This window comes from Sorex fumeus, unplaced genomic scaffold (assembly GCF_029834395.1).
Source record: "Sorex fumeus unplaced genomic scaffold, SorFum_2.1 ptg000063l, whole genome shotgun sequence".
Taxonomy (NCBI): Eukaryota; Metazoa; Chordata; class Mammalia; order Eulipotyphla; family Soricidae; genus Sorex; species Sorex fumeus.
The window spans coordinates 81,183,440-81,198,859 of NW_026606120.1; the positions used below are offsets into that span (position 1 = coordinate 81,183,440).

The window sequence follows — 15,420 nt, forward strand, 5'->3', positions numbered from 1 at the left end:
CCAGAGCGGGTCGATCGCAGTCAACGGCCCCAACCAGGGCCCTCGAGAGCCACTGCGCAGGCGCGACGGAAGCACGCGGGTCTGAAGGCCCCGGCCCCGCCCCCGGAAGCGCGTCACGGAGCTTCGGCCCCGGCCCGAGCCGGCCTGGCCTAGTCCACCCGCGGCGGTGTCAGAGCGTCCCAGTAGTTTCCAATCAGCCTTCGGCACACTCCCTGTGTAGTTGTTGCCGGCCCCGCTTCTCCAAGTATGACGTGGACGCTACTTTTACCGCCTGTCCACTGAAACGCTTTCTCTAAAGCTCCGTCATTTCAGGGCCGCAAGACCAAGCCAAGCTTGACTCCCAGCGCTGGCTACAAACGGCCACCAGGGTGTTTACCCCTCCGCACGCCCCTCCCAGTTCTTGTCCTCAAGGGGTGGAGAGGATGGGAAGTGCTTGTAAGCAGCTTTTATAGAACTTGACTGGAGCGGTTTTACTCAGGGTCAGTCCCTCTACAGGAATCATGTGGAGTCCAAAACATGCATGTTTTCTAAGAAGCTGTCCACTGAAAGGGGCTACGATAACCATGATAATCAGCACTTTCCTGATCTTAAGACCCTTCTAAGGATCCACCAAAATGTGAACGGGACTTTTAAGATTTAAGACTAAACAGGCTTATTTACTTTCTTGTGTCCTCATTTCAAACTCAATTCTCACTTCTCTCTTGAAAACTGAAACCTTTTGATGCAGGTGGAAGGGATCAACATTCTACAATACTACCAACATGCATAGTTCACGAAGAGAGGCAATAAATGCCTACGCAAGTTAATAGAGGAGCAGTTAAAAAAACTTATGTCATTTTTTTTTATTAGGATTCATTCCATACAAGCATGAGAACAAATTTGTAAAACTGTAAAGAAAAAAAATCAGAGAGTACTGTCAGAACGCTTATTAACTACAACAGTGGGCTATTTACTACTGTGTTTTCCACTCAGAAAACACGGGAGACCTATACGCAAATAAATAAAAGAGAGAATGGGGAGAAAAAGTCACATTTATTAGTTAAGACAACCACAGGCTGGACACAACATACATGCTAAAAAGTGGACTGTCTTTCAAAACTTACTTCAAAGGTAAATAGGTAAATGTTTTTCACAGCCCCACAATATTTCAGTTTTACAAATTAAAAGGCCCACGTTTAGACACCAAACAGTAAAATACGTAATAAATGCTCCAACCTACCCCAAAAGCTTTTTGCAAGTTAGATCATAGTGAATTGACTAACCATGCTATTGAAAACAGTTCAAGTTATTAGTGAGGCTGAACCAGTTTTCAATGTATTAGTCCTAAAAATACACTCCAACTCCCCCCCCCAACGTATATAGGTTTACATTTTAGAGATAAGGCTGTAACACCAATTAAAGCCTCAATTTAATAATCTGACTTTAAATGAAGTCTCTCATGAAGACTTCACTCCTGGCAAAAAGTTGACATAGAATTACTAACTCTCTGTAGACAGTTATACCTACTTCTCTAGTCATTACTGAAATAAAGGATTAGAAAGGTTGGTGAGGCCATCTTTCACAGCCACTCCCTGGATCCTTCTAACACTAAAAGCCCATTATCAACCCTAGAAGATGACTTGTACTGTCTCTGTGTGCTTTTGGTTCTGTTGCTCCCTCTTCATTACCAACCGGAACTTTACTATTTGGATTCATTTGAAATCCAGTTTTAAGTCTTCTAAGATTCCCTGAATTGTTGAAGAGACATTCATGACTCCCAAGTGTGACTAGTCAAGAGCCCCTTGAAGCTTAAGACTCGAGTCTACATATAATGAGTGCTAAGAAATGAACTTCCAGCTTGGCTGTATCAACCATCTTAAATGGTAGTATCTTAACTTCTGCCTAACATTTCAGCAATTCACAAGAGCCAAGAGCATGAATTTGAAAAACAAGTTTTAAAAAAAGGAAGTCATGTTCTCACACCAAGTTTGAGGGTGAGGCTATTTCCTGTTTTTTTCTATGTACTCATTTCACCATTCTGCTGACACTGTAAGACTCACCTGATATTGGGAGGTACTGACAAAAGGCCTCTGTAATTTAGCATAGAATTATAAAATTACCTGTATCAATTCCATTTTAACTTGTAAAATGGACCCTCTGATCTCACCAATTCCCAAAACTAAAGCCTGTAGAATTTAGATAAAAGGAACAGACAATCTAAAGTTTTACATGACATATGTAAAATAAAGTACAATTTCCACTTAATTCAGTCTTCAAATATTTTTTATTGGAAGGCCATGCATTGCCTTCATTTATTGTATTTCAAATCACTGTACATTTACTTTTGTGAAAACACTGCCTGCATTTTCTAGTACAAAAAAAACCTAAAAATTGTTTCAGGAATGTAGAGAAATATCCAACTTAAATAGCGAAAAAGTGCACCATAATTACTGCTGCACTGCAGTCATTTCTGCATTTCCCATGTTTCTTAAATAACTATCCTGTCTGATAACACACAATATAAAGAGCAATTATGAAAAACAGACATTTACATATACTTCTAAAGTCTTATTGGGAATATCCTGTTGGCATTGGATAACCAATCATAGGTGCAGCTGCAGTAGCAGGATATGCATATGCCTGTTGGTTCATACCATTGTGCATATTTGGAACACTACTTCCATATTGCTGAGTGCTATCATAACCATTCTGGTAAGTCCCAGTTGGATTACCAGTCCTAAAACTGGTCTGTATACCAGCAGACACAAAATTACTTCCAAAGCTCCCATTGGCGTAATTTGCAGCACTGTAAACACCATTCTGAGTTTTTGCCCCAAAATCTCTCTTAAGCAGACTAGAATAACCTCTGTCATAATTTTCCCTGTCTCTAAAGGTATTAAATCCACCCCTTTTGCCCGCAGAGTATCTGTCCCGACGGTCATCTTTCATGCCTCCTCTACCCCTGGAACGACCTGTCAAGATAAAAAAAATTGCAGATTGATTTTACAAACCATCACCAATAATTCAATTTAATAGGTATTAAGGGTTCAGCTTCACAAATTTTACTGACCACTGATCCCATTTTAAATTAATGTTCATCATCATTTGACTCCAAACATTTCTAATGAAAGGTTGGCCTTACCTGAACCTCTGTCTTCGACCAACTGAAGCAACTTGGGATTAATTGCTTGATTAGCTTCACGAAGCACAGAGATAAGGTCGCTCACTTGCTTTATATTATTAGGTGTAAAGAAAGTGTATGCTGTGCCTGTTTTGGTACTGCGAGCAGTTCTTCCAATTCGATGAATATAATCCTCTGAGGAGTTAGGGTAGTCATAATTGATGACAAATTTCACATCTTCCACATCTGTAAGGTGTTGCAGTGTGGCAAAATAGCAATGTACGGAGTTTTGCACACCACAACAGCCAGACCAAAAATAAAAAGTTAGACAATTGTATTCCCAAGAAGGTATGGGCTGCAAAAAATAGTTAAAATGGTTATCCAATCCCTGTAGGATTACCATTGAGGTTGAAGAAAGAGGGGGGGAAAAAGGGGGAAAAAAAAAAAGCACAAGTCATCAGTATGTCTTAGAACCCGCCCAATGGAGAAAGCCTGTCAAAGTGTATTCTCTAGAACATTTCTAAATCACAAGTCCCCTTACAGATCATCAAGTGACATCTGAATGCTTCTGCGCAGTAGGGCCACTTAAAAGGTTCACAGCAACCTCTTCATGTGCTCATTTTGAGGACCTTTAAACAAAATTGCACATGGTCCTTTGTATGTATACACACGACAGTAGTTTGAAATTCTGGCCACACTGCTTGTCTTGCCAAGACCTTACAACTGCAGCTGCAAGAAAAACATACCTGTCCCCCAAAAGTTGTTTTTATGCACTGTGTCTCGTCTAGGCAAGCGCTTCCAAGAAGCCAGGATTCACTTGAGAATGTGTCTCTCTCTGGCAGGTCTCGACATGACGACTACTGTGTAGGTGAGGGAGGAACTTTCATGGCATTTTTCTTTTCCCACTGACTAGGTGTGAGAAGTTGTTCCTGCTCTAGATTATCTCATGTGCCAGTACTCACCAATTTGTAAAAGGCTTTAGTACCTTTTAAAGCTGCTCTCTCCATTTCAAACTTGAACAAAAATTTCATTGTACATTGATGTTTGGAAATATTTCTTCGACATTTCAGCAAACTCACTGAAACTCAAAGACCCACAGATCACAGTAAACAGTTTGAGACAATGCTGTACCATGGCAGTCATGCAAAGCATGGGACAGAAGAAATACCACGGCAGTGAACTGTGAGGATAACTTCCATTTTTTTCCCCCGGAGAGAACAGTTTACGAGGCAGAGGTGGTATGCTCTGCCTTTTGAAGGTTACTGGCACACTTTCAGCTTTTCACCTCTCTAATCGACTGGAAGCAGCCAGCCGACCACTAGTCCTCCATCCCCCTCGAGTCCTCCGATTGTCATGCCTAGGCCTTGCCACAAAGACTGCACCTTTATATGAAAAAAACTTAGAAAAATGCAGAGGTTAAAGAAAGCAATAAACTTTCTTTAAAAAAAATTATATGGAGATCTTCTGGATAATCAAGCCATGAATGCGAGTTTGTACTAACCTAGCCCTCTGGAAGCCACATCTGTAGCAATCAGAATAGGAGCTTTTCCATGTTTGAATTCTGCAAAATAAGAAATAATGTATTATTACTCATCTTGTCTGGATCCAGATTGAGAAAATTTCAAGAAATTTTTGTTGAGATGTGTTACCATTTAGAACCCAGTCACGTTCCTGTTGACTCTTGTCACCATGGATACCCATGGCAGGCCACCTGTATTATGAAAGGAAGATTTCGTTAGTGTCCTCATAACTTAAGCCCTTAAGAGATTAATAATCAAAACGTTTCACCATTTTTAGTCACCAATCCCTTTAAATTTCAGTGTTTATCCACACCACACTATTTTCATTTACGAAAACCCAAATCCACTAAGATACTGTCTTCCAGAAATTCCTTAGCTCTAATATGATTTCAATGGAGGAAAAATAGCATACCCATCTCTCCTCATTTTTCTAGTAAGTTCATCACATCTTCTTTTGGTTTCAACAAAAACAATGGTTTTATTCTCCTTCTCACTCATGATCTCTTCCATTAAACGAATAAGTCTTAAAGAGGAAGAAAAAAAGTTCATTCACTGTAAATGATCTTAAAGAAAACACCTGATTACTGATGGCTGATCATGCAATTCTACCCACGAATGGTAAATAAACCAATCAGTATATTTCTTTCTTAATACCACATACCTCCCTCAACCAAGGAAGCAACTTAATTTGGGGAAAGACTACTTTTAACTAACAGATCCAGACCTATCCAAAGGTGGCATTTAAGGATAATCTGTAACCAGATACTTTTAATTCCTAAACAAAGTGGTTTTAAAGTAGAGACTCAGAAAGCTCACTTTTCATCTTTTTCCACATCGTGACACACATCCACAATCTGAAGAATGTTGTGATTTGCACTCAGTTCCAGTGCACCAATGTTTATATGAATGTAGTCTTTCAGAAAATCTTCAGCAAGCTGTCTCACTTCTTTTGGCCAAGTTGCACTCCACATTAGGGTTTGTCTATCAGGCTGAAGAATTTTACAATTAAATTATAGTATTATTCACAGAATTAAAAAGCAGCAGCTCCATTTGAAAATATGAGATACGTACTCTTATCTGATCCACAATCTTCCTTATTTGGGGTTCAAAGCCCATATCAAGCATTCGATCTGCTTCATCAAGGACAAGATAGGTGGTTCTTCTCAGATTAGTTTTTCCACACTCTAAGAAGTCGATCAGTCTCCCAGGTGTTGCAATGCAGATCTCCACACCTTCAATTTTAACATAGAAGTTTCATGAAAACACAGAACACTCAACTCAAAGTTGAAAACACTCAATTTTTGCTTTACTTGCCTCTCTCCAAATCGCGAATTTGTGGTCCCTTGGGTGCACCACCATAGATACAAGTAGACTTCAAACGGCATGCTCTACAGTATTCAGCAGCAACTTGCTGCACCTGTTGAGCCAGTTCCCGAGTTGGTGCCAGCACCAAGCACTAAGAAAAAGAGGAATAGAAAGAAAACAAATTTAGACCCAGACCCTAGTTTCAAATTGCCTGTTTTCAGTATTACTTTCCTATACTCAAAGCAGCTTTACTTTCAGTTCAAATGGGTATAATATTTATACAGAATATTCTTTAATATGTGTTGCTCTTATATTACACTTCTACCCAAGCACACAGAACATACTTACAATAGGCCCATCACCTCTCTCTAGAAACGGCTGATGATTGATGTGGACGATGGCAGGCAGCAAGTACTATTTAGGGGAAAGCAACAGAAACTATATTAAAATCTTTTCATTTTTGCTTCTCAACCCATTTTTTGGCTACCCAAAGTTTCTCCCAAACTTACAGACAATGTTTTCCCAGATCCAGTCTGTGCTACTCCAACCATATCCAATCCACTCAGAGCAACTGGCCATCCCTGAGCTTGAATAGCAGTGGGTTCAGTGAAGTTCTGTCTTGCGATCACATCCATGACATTTGCTGTAGGTTGAGATAATTTAGTAAGAATGACTAAAGTCAAGGGGATGGAAAGGGTTTTTTAAAAAAAACGAGTAGACTCAAAACAAGCATTTACCAGGGAAATTTGCTTCATAAAAATTCAGAACTGGTTTTGGGCAGTTGTGACCTCTAACCGTAACTTCCTTGCTTCTTCTGTATGTCTCCACCTCTTGCTATAAGAAACAATCATCGGCTAGTAAATCTCTTGAGAACTAAACAAAGCAACTGCATGCTCCTTAATTACAAATGGGTTAACTTTTAATCTGGATCCACATTTGCTAAGTTTAACTGTTCTAAAAAGAAAGCTCCAAATCCCTTCTTTCCAGAAGGCCTTTCTCTTCCCCAAGAACAATGTGTCAAAGTGTCAATTCCTCCAAATCGCAAGCTATTTCTGGTCAGATTTTGATATGCTATGTACGAACAGTTAAGTGCCAAGAGATTACTTACTGCCGTGCGCCTAGCCAAGTCAGGGTGTTCTTGATAAAAATTCTTCTCAAATTTGGGCAGCTCATCAAGATTCCACTTCTTTTTAACTAGCTTCTCCCCAGGGTTTCCAAATTTCTTTCCAGATCCTAGGGGCCCTGCCCTACTTCCTCCAAACCGAGGTGCACCAAACCTGCAATTTACAAGGCAACGTTTTTTGCACAAGCCTACCCAGGGGAGCTTACAGACTGACTGTCAGATTCCCCCCACCCCGGGTGCTAGCCAACTAAGCCCCAAAGCGGGACTCAACGGGAGACCAAATCCCGCTCCCTCCCTCAGCGGCGGCCCCTTCTCCAAGCCAACCCTCGGTCCCGCCCCGTGCCCCGAGCAGCGGCGACAGCGTGGGGATGCGCAGTCACTCCCGCCCCCCGAGCTGGGGAACCACCACCGGGACTGAGGGACGCGCCAGCTTCGTGGGTTTTTTTTTTTTTTTGCCCGCCCCCGCCGATCCCAGGCCCCGGCGCTCGGATTCTCGTGGCCGACGGGCAGGGCCGGGGCGAGCGCTCGGCGCGAGGCCGCCGCGCAGTCGTCTCGGGGCCACCTCGGCACGGCCCATGGCGGCGGCTCGGCAGCCAGGCGGCACAATTATATAACGCGAGGAAGAGAAGGAGGAGCCGGCGGCCACCGGGGGAGGAGTCCGGGCCCGGGCGGAGCCGGCCGGGCGGCGTTCCCGCTGGGGCGGCGCTTCCCCCTTTGTCTCGCATTTCTCTCTGCGCCACATTTTCTCCGCGCTGCCATTTTGAGCTCCTCCGCCGGGCGGGGTAACAAAGGCGCCGCCGCCATGTCCGACGCCGGCATTTTGTGCCCGCGGCTCCGCCACATGGCCGAATCCGGCCGCCCCCGGGGCTCCCGAGGAGCCCCCCGCGGCGCCCCCGACGTCCCGACGCCCCTCAAACGCCGCCGCCCCCGAAGCCTGCACCGAATCGCGGCGGGCGCCGCCGCGGAGCGTCGCGCTTCCCTTCCCCCCCAGCCCCCCACCCAACGCAATCCTGCGAATTCGGCTCCCCCACCCCCGGCGGCCGCAAAAAAAACCCCAAAGAAACAAACAAAAAACCCTCGAAAACGCCTGCGCCCCCACCCCCGTACTTGAAAAACAAAAAATTCTCTTTAAAAAATTACTAAGGGCCGACTCGGGTAAATAGCCCAAAAATCTCCTAATCCTCGACGGGGGAGACCCCAAAGGCTCGGGAGAAAGCCCAACGCCTCACTCGCCCCCGCCTCCGCCGCTGCCCCCGACTGCCGCCCCTCCCCCACCCGCCGGGCCCTGACAGCCCACACTCACCCTCGATCCCGGCCGCGATCTCGGTCACTCGAATAACCCGACATGGCGTCAATGATTGCGGTTGGCGGGGGACGAAGCGGAGAGAAAACAGGGAGCGACGAGTCGCTACAGGAGGCTTCGGCGACGACGAAGCCTCGCGGGGGCGGCAGCGGCGGAGGGACGGCGATGACAGGAGCCGGAGCTGCTCGACAAGAGACCGGTGGAAATGAATGAGGTGCCGGCCGCGTCCCGGCAGCCGGTTTTATAACCTGGCCCGCCTCCTCCGCCGCGGAGAACGCTGGGAGCCGCTCTATGACCTAATCACCCGCCCCTGCGCAGAGGCCGCAACGCTCGCCGGCGTTCCGGAATCCGCCATGTTCGCGCCCTTCCCCCCGCCGCCCCTCCCTTCGAGCCGCCCGTTTGTCGCCCCTTCGTGGCTTCGCCCACCCGCTCGAGGGCTGCCTCGGACTTCACCCTCTGAGCTTCACCTTCTCCTCGTCTCCCTGCACCTCCAGGAAGCCACCCCACCCTTGTCCAGGCCCGGCGGCGAAACCACTCTGCCCACTCGGGGATGTTTACGTCTCCGAGGTGTCCTCACGCCCCTAACCAAACGCCACGGGGAGGCGGGCCTCGGCGCGGTCACGTGGCCGCCCCGCCCACCGGGTGAGCGGGCCGCACTACTTCGCCACTTGGGTCTCGGCGGAGGAATACCAAACGAACGACGCTTACCGGAAGTGCCGGTCTAACGCCCTCTAGAGCCCGGCCAGCGTTGCTGGGGGCCCGGGGCTGTCAAACCCACCGACCTACGAATCCCTTAGCGGGCTCTACCCCGCGGGAATGGGATCTAAAGCCCACAAACCGCCGTCTAGGCACGTGCGGCGAAGGGAAGTGCTCCTTTGATGACCAATCAGCGGCGAGAAGCCGTTTCAACGTCCCACCCTCTTCCCCCCCTCCTCCTTGGCGCCTCCTATTCCTTTCCCCTCCTTCCAGCGCCGTGTCTGCGCCGAAAGGCCCTTGCCGGACACCGTAGCCCGCGCGCCCGCCCGCGACTCCCGCCGCAGCCTGCTTCCGAGACATGGCTTACTCCGAGGCCGGTGAGTCTCGGTCTGAAGCCCTGGTGTGTGCGGACTGAAGCCGTCCGGGGCCCCCTCCGCGGGCCGCCCCTGCCCGTTTTATCCCGAGGGCTCGGGGGCGGCGTCCTCTGGGTCGTGACAGAAGCCGGGCAGCAGCCATCGGCGGCCGCCTCTGGAAGGGTCTCTCAGCCCCCGCTCCCCAGGGTGGGGGAACCGGAGCTCGGGCGCGGTTCTTTGCAAACCCCCAACCCCTGCCGGCAAAAGGGGCCGTGGGGGAGAATCTTCCCCGGACTGGTGGTTCTCGGGAGAGCCCAGTTGCGCCCGTGCCCCGGGGAGTGGCGCTTCGAAGACGACCCCCCCCCCGACACACGCCCCCAACAGACTCACTCCCGACCCCCAGACGCCCTGGCCCGCGTAGGGCCGCCCGCTGCCGTTGGTTACGGGCGGGCTCTAGCCCCGTCGTCTAGGACGCGCTGGTGTTCTCCGCAGCGACGGGCCGGTCGGGGGGCCGCGTTTGCCCCGCCGCGCGGGGAGTGGGTTTCCAGAACGCGTTTGCAGAGCGCTCCCTCCCAGAGCGGAAGGTCTTTCCCCTTGACTGCCCGTCATGGCAGGGAGCAGAGGTCCCAAGCCTTGCAGATGGGCTTCTGGACCAGGCGTCCTTGACGCCCGTTTTCTGGTCCCAGGCCCACCGGATTGGTTCTCAGGGAGGTGGCAGAAGGGCTAGGACGGTGCTAGTTCCCGGGCTAGGTAGGGCACAGCTCTGCTCTTCTGCTCTGTCAGATACATTAAAACTAACAAAGTGCCATGATTGGTGGTGTCATTTACTCCAGTTTTTAACAGCCTCGGTTAATCACCACCTCTTTGGGCACTAGAGAAATTATGGCTTGCCGGAGATAATTGGGTAAAAACATAGCCAATGCTATTGGGACTCCGCAGTGACATTCATTAATTAGTTTCTGGTAGTCCAGCTATCATTAACAAACTCTTGTTTATGACATTTCGTTGTAAGTGTGTTCAAGTAAGCTCCTTATGGTTCCGATGATAACTATAGTGGAAAAAGTTTTAGGTCGCAACAGTAACTATTGTGTTTTCATTCTGGTTTTCACAACAGGAAGTCACATTGCCTTGGGCTGGAGAACATGGCACAGGAGTTGAGGCATTTGCCTTGCACTTCAGGCAACTGACTCTGGTTAGAACCTACGGGACTCATCATGGGTCCCTCTAGCACTGAGGGTCACTCCTCAGCCCAGAACCAGGAGTACCCCCTTACCCCAATTTGTAGCACCTTGTAAGTCACCCAAAGGAATTAAAGACATCTTTTCAAGAAGCATGCCGGGGCCAGAGAGAGAGCATCAGAAGCTGGGGTTCAATCTTTCAGCACCTAAGCCCTGCTGGGAGTCACTAGAGTATGGCCCCCCAAACCAAAAACTTTAAAAATGAAAAAAATTAACTCCTACCTAGAATGGTCTGAAATCTCCGTCAGAGTCCGATGCCTGTGTGTGGGTTTTAAATGTACTGAGTGTGTGTGTGTGTGTGTGTGTGTGTTAAATGTATGGAGTATACAACTATTTTTTTTTCAAGGCTTTCCCCTCTCCTTTATCAACAGACTGGATAACTGTTGCCAATAACCTCCTTTTGAAATGTCACATAAATCTGAGGATACGAGAACTGGAAGATTGTGATGCTAATGTTTTTATTGCTCTTTATCAATACATTTTGGGAGAAAAGGTACCAGGTAAGGTACATCCACCAAAAAGAGGGTGTCTGAGTCTTAATGGCAGAAATTTCTGTGCCTGTATATCAATGGTATAATATTTGAATGTCTTCTCTCTGTCTATACTTACATTTAAATGATTATATTCATTACCTTACCTTAATGAACTTCTTATGGAACCAACCCATAATAGCTGTGAGAGTTATGTCAGTCTGACTGGACCTGGTCATCACTGTTGAATCATGCCTAATGACTTATGAAAGTTGTACCTTTCTATAAATGTACTTCAGAAGTTTGTAAATTCTGAACTTTGTTGCGTCCTGTTCCTTAGCCAATGCTAGGGATAAGAATTGGGTTTGGGCATGCATATGCTGCCTGAGCCCTTGTGCTGCTTGTGCCCACATGGCTGAGCACATGTGTCGCCCGCATCTCCCCTCTTGAGATGTGTACTTCCATGCTTTTCTGTCTAATGCTAGGATGTGTGTAGGGACTCTCTCTGCCCTTGGAGAAGCCTGTGTTCTCTCTTGAGTACGTTACTTTCTCTCTCTCTCTCTTTCTCTCTCTCTCTCTCACACACACACATACACACACATACACACCTTAAAAATCCTTCAAATAAAATCTGTTACTTCAGGGGCTGGAGCGATAGCACAGTGGGTAGGGCGTTTGCTTTGCACGCAGCCAACATGCCCGACACGGGTTCGATTCCCAGCATCCCATATGGTCCCCCGAGCACCGCCAGGAACGATTCCTGAGTGCATGAGCCAGGAGTAACCCCTGAGCATCGCCGGGTGTGACCCAAAAAGCAAAAAAAAAAACCAAAAAACAAAAAAAAAATCTGTTACTTCAAAAAAAAAAAAGAATTGGGTTTGTGGGGCTGGATTGATAGTACAGCAGGTATTCACTTGCCTTGCACATAGCCAACTAGGGTTCAGTCCTTGGCATCCCTTATGATCCCCTGTGCACCTTCAGGAATAATTCCTGAATGCAGAGCCAGTAATAAGCCCTGAGCCATCATTGCTGTATGTAGTCTACAAACGAACAAGGCGGTTCATACATCCAGTGTCTTATTTCTTAACTTGTGTCGTTTCTTTGAGGGGTGCCACATCATTTTCCTATGTTCCTAATGAGATATCACAGTCTTTATAAATTTGAGTCTTCCTTACATTGTTTCCATGAGGGAAGATTTCACACTTCTTAGATAATGGAATAGCTTCTAGCAGGTTTCTTTAGTACTAGTTGTAACATTTTTTAGAAGTTAGAGACATATAAATTAAAATATTTTAAAAATCCTGCCCCAAGACATCTTCCGCCTCAAATTTAATACTTGATAGCTAAATCTTTCTGCACTCTGTCCTATTCTGACCTTTCAAATGTTTTGAACTGGGACTAGAGTGATGGTACAGGGCTTAAGGTAATAGCCTTTCATGTGACTAACCCTAGCTTTTCTCCCCAGCACCACAGATGGTCCCCTAAGCACTACTGGGCATGACTCAAAAACAAAACAACTCTTCTTCAGAGCTGCTGTGGGCATTTTTTTTTTCCATCTCATGGAAGACAGCCCACAGTTAGGGAGGAGCTACAGTTTTACCTCACATTGCCTCACTTTAGAGTTTTAACACCTCCTTGGACTGAGAATCTCTACTTTGTTACTCTTAGTTGTGAGGGCCATACCTAATGGTATGGGGACTACAGGGCCACTCCCATTGGTACTGAGGTTGGACATGTGCTGTGGATCTAACCCAGGTCATTACAAATACAGGGCATATGTTCTCCACATAGGAGCCAGAGCCCTGACCCTGGGGACCTCTTATTTTTCTTTAAGATGGTGCTTGTTGCAGAGCCTGTTCACATACGTTAGTTGAATATTTACAGACATTTAAGCAATAAGGAGTATGTAGAATTCAGTCTCTTGAGCTTTTTTCTTTTATAGATATTTTTGTAGCAATTACATTTAACTCAGAAGTCTGGTCAGAGACAGATGAAAACTTGAACCCTGATGCAAACTTACATACCTTTTTTTCCCCGTAGACCTCATTACTATTCCCAAGAGTCAAGAGGATGAAGCTCACAATGTACAAGCAGTAATTGATTCCCTGGCCTTGGATTACCTGCAGGTCAGCTTGTCTCACATAACAGGTTGGTATATGCTTATATCACTGCATTTTACTAAGATAACTTGTTATTACTTTTGACATTGATTAACCACATGACTAAACTTGTGGAATAGATTAGATATAAATAAAAGATTATACCAAGATCATCAACAACAGCCAGCCTTGGGAGCATTTCCAGAATTAGTCATGATTGTGTTTGATGGATTTGGGCCTGAGATACAAGAATCCTAGCTGACAGTTTGAGGTATTTTTTGGTGGTTGTTGTTTCTCCAGCCATCAATGTATTTTTGTCATTTATTTTTAGTTTTGGGGTTACACCCAGTGATAGCTCAGAGATTACTCCTGGTTCTGCACTTGAGAATCACCTGGCAGTGCTCAGGGATGCCAGGGATTGTACACTGAGTCAGCCGTGTGCAAAGCAAGCACCTTACCTTCTATACTATCTCTTGAGTCATAAATTTTTTTTAACTTCAGAATCATTCTGAAGTTGCCTGCATCTCAGCTTCAGGTGCTTAATTTTTCTTTCTTCTTTTTTTTTTTACTGGAATCTCTCTCCCTCTCATATTTTCTAAATAAAACTACCTCAAAAAAAAAAATCCACCATAATTATTCTTTAAAGTTGCAGCCTAGGGGGCTGGAGCGATAGCACAGCGGGTAGGGCGTTTGCCTTGCACGCAGCCAACATGGCCCACACAGGTTTCCCGAGCACCGCCAGGAGTAACCCCTGAGCATCGCCGGGTGTGACCCAAAAAGCAAAAAAAAAAAAAAAAAAAAGTTGCAGCCTAGCTTTTCTATGTTGGTATGGTGATTTGTCTAAGTTTTCCTTAGTAGTGAAGTTTTAGATATTCCTACTTTTTAGCCCTGAGAATAAGTAGCGTGATAGTTTTTTTTATCATATTGATACCTGCACATACTACCAGTGACTTATTTAATAAATTGCAGCACTAGCATCGTGGGTATGTCAGTAAAGCACTTGCCTTCCATGCAAACAGCCTGGGTTCAATCTCCAGCACTGCCAGGGGTGATACCTGAAGCCAGAACCAGATGTAAACCCTGAGCATAGCCAAAAACCAACCCTGTGCCCTGCCCTGCTCCCCCCTGCCCCCCAAAGAAGAAACAAAACCCTTTCTTTAAAAAAAAAAATCGGATAGAGACTAACAGTTGCTGATACTCAGGGGCCATGCACTACACCTGGCAGTGCTACAGGGTGGAATGAATGTTCAGTGCCAGGGATTCAATCCAGACTATAGGTGCCTTTGAGCATCTCCTTAAGATCATAGTTTTATTTGCCAGTAAGTATTAACTGAGAAAAATGCACAGTTAGAATGATCAAGTTCAGAGCATGCTGCTGTTAAAAGCAAAGGTGAATTGATTTCATGCAGGACTCTCTGAAAGCAGATGCAACTCTGTAATACCTGCTTCACTGTGCTCCAGTGCAGTACGAGGGTGGGATAAGACTTTTCATCATATAATTTTGCACTGCTTCTTTATTTTGGCTCTCCCAGCAGTTCTCAGAAGGCTGAGGTCCCCTCCTGGTGGTTCTTGGTGAGCCAGACCTACAATTCATATGAGGGCTCAAGGGTATAGCCTTTGAGGGCTCTGCTGTACCAGGAATTATTCAGGCCATCCCTGGGTGCTCAGAAGCTTCTGGGCACTTGTGGTGGGCAAGGGATTGAACTGGGGTCCGTGCAAACAAGCATGCACTTTGTCTCTGGTTTTTTTTTTTTGTTTTGTTTTGTTTTTTGCTTTTTGGGTCAGACCCGGTGATGCAACAGGGGTTACTCCTGGCTCTGCAATCAGGAATCACTCCTGGCAGGTGCTTGGGGGACCATATGGGATGCTGGGGACCGAACCCAGGTCAGCCACGTGCAAGGCAAACGCCCTACCTGCTGTGCTATTGCTTCGGCCCCATACCATGCACTTTAATCTCTGAACCCATTTCTCTCTGGCCCTTCTTTTGCACTTTGAATTTGAATCTTGACTATATTGTCCCAAATAAATAGACCAAAGCTGTTTTTGAACATTTTTCCAAAGTAAAGTGTACTAAGCCTGTATTCTAATGCCAAACATATTTATGAATTGCTATATATGCAAATAGTGAGAATAGAAAGATTAGTTTTTTATGCAAGCTAGCAAGCAGATCGGATCTTGGGAACTTGAAACTATACTTAAATCATTAAGGGAAG

At 46.1% G+C, this 15,420-nt stretch overlaps 2 protein-coding genes across 3 annotated transcripts in view; one reads left to right on the forward strand and one right to left on the reverse strand.

The window, feature by feature from the left end:
- Nucleotides 1–1,013: 1,013 nt before the first annotated feature.
- DDX5 (DEAD-box helicase 5) lies at nt 1,014–8,927 on the reverse strand. Its single transcript, XM_056126679.1, has 14 exons — nt 8,819–8,927; nt 8,352–8,532; nt 7,034–7,202; nt 6,663–6,759; nt 6,435–6,568; nt 6,274–6,339; nt 5,935–6,076; nt 5,692–5,852; nt 5,437–5,609; nt 5,033–5,143; nt 4,750–4,811; nt 4,602–4,661; nt 3,122–3,346; nt 1,014–2,951 (listed from the first exon to the last, which is right to left on the reverse strand). Exons 2-14 carry the CDS (start codon nt 8,393–8,395, stop codon nt 2,548–2,550), a joined length of 1,848 nt encoding a protein of 615 aa, XP_055982654.1. The 5' UTR covers nt 8,396–8,532; nt 8,819–8,927; the 3' UTR covers nt 1,014–2,547.
- A 173-nt stretch (nt 8,928–9,100) lies between these two features.
- The window catches only part of CEP95 (centrosomal protein 95), a 31,474-nt gene continuing 25,154 nt past the window's right edge, over nt 9,101–15,420 (forward strand). For both annotated transcript variants that reach the window (XM_056127235.1, XM_056127236.1), the window contains exons 1-3: nt 9,101–9,424; nt 11,010–11,138; nt 13,149–13,256. In XM_056127235.1, the coding sequence (XP_055983210.1) occupies nt 9,406–9,424; nt 11,010–11,138; nt 13,149–13,256 (256 nt within the window). In that variant the 5' untranslated portion in view covers nt 9,101–9,405. The remainder of the gene's footprint in view (nt 9,425–11,009; nt 11,139–13,148; nt 13,257–15,420) is intronic.

What these genes read in the sequence shown, in the direction of transcription:
- DDX5 (XM_056126679.1), bottom strand. Translation starts at nt 8,395, where the DNA reads ATGTCGGGTTATTCGAGTGACCGAGATCGCGGCCGGGATCGAGG. An exon ending in AGAGAGGTGATGGGCCTATT is followed by an intron (nt 6,077 to 6,273) that starts GTAAGTATGTTC and finishes TCTTTTTCTTAG; the next exon opens with TGCTTGGTGCTGGCACCAAC. An exon ending in AGATTGTGGATCAGATAAGA is followed by an intron (nt 5,610 to 5,691) that starts GTACGTATCTCA and finishes AAAATTCTTCAG; the next exon opens with CCTGATAGACAAACCCTAAT.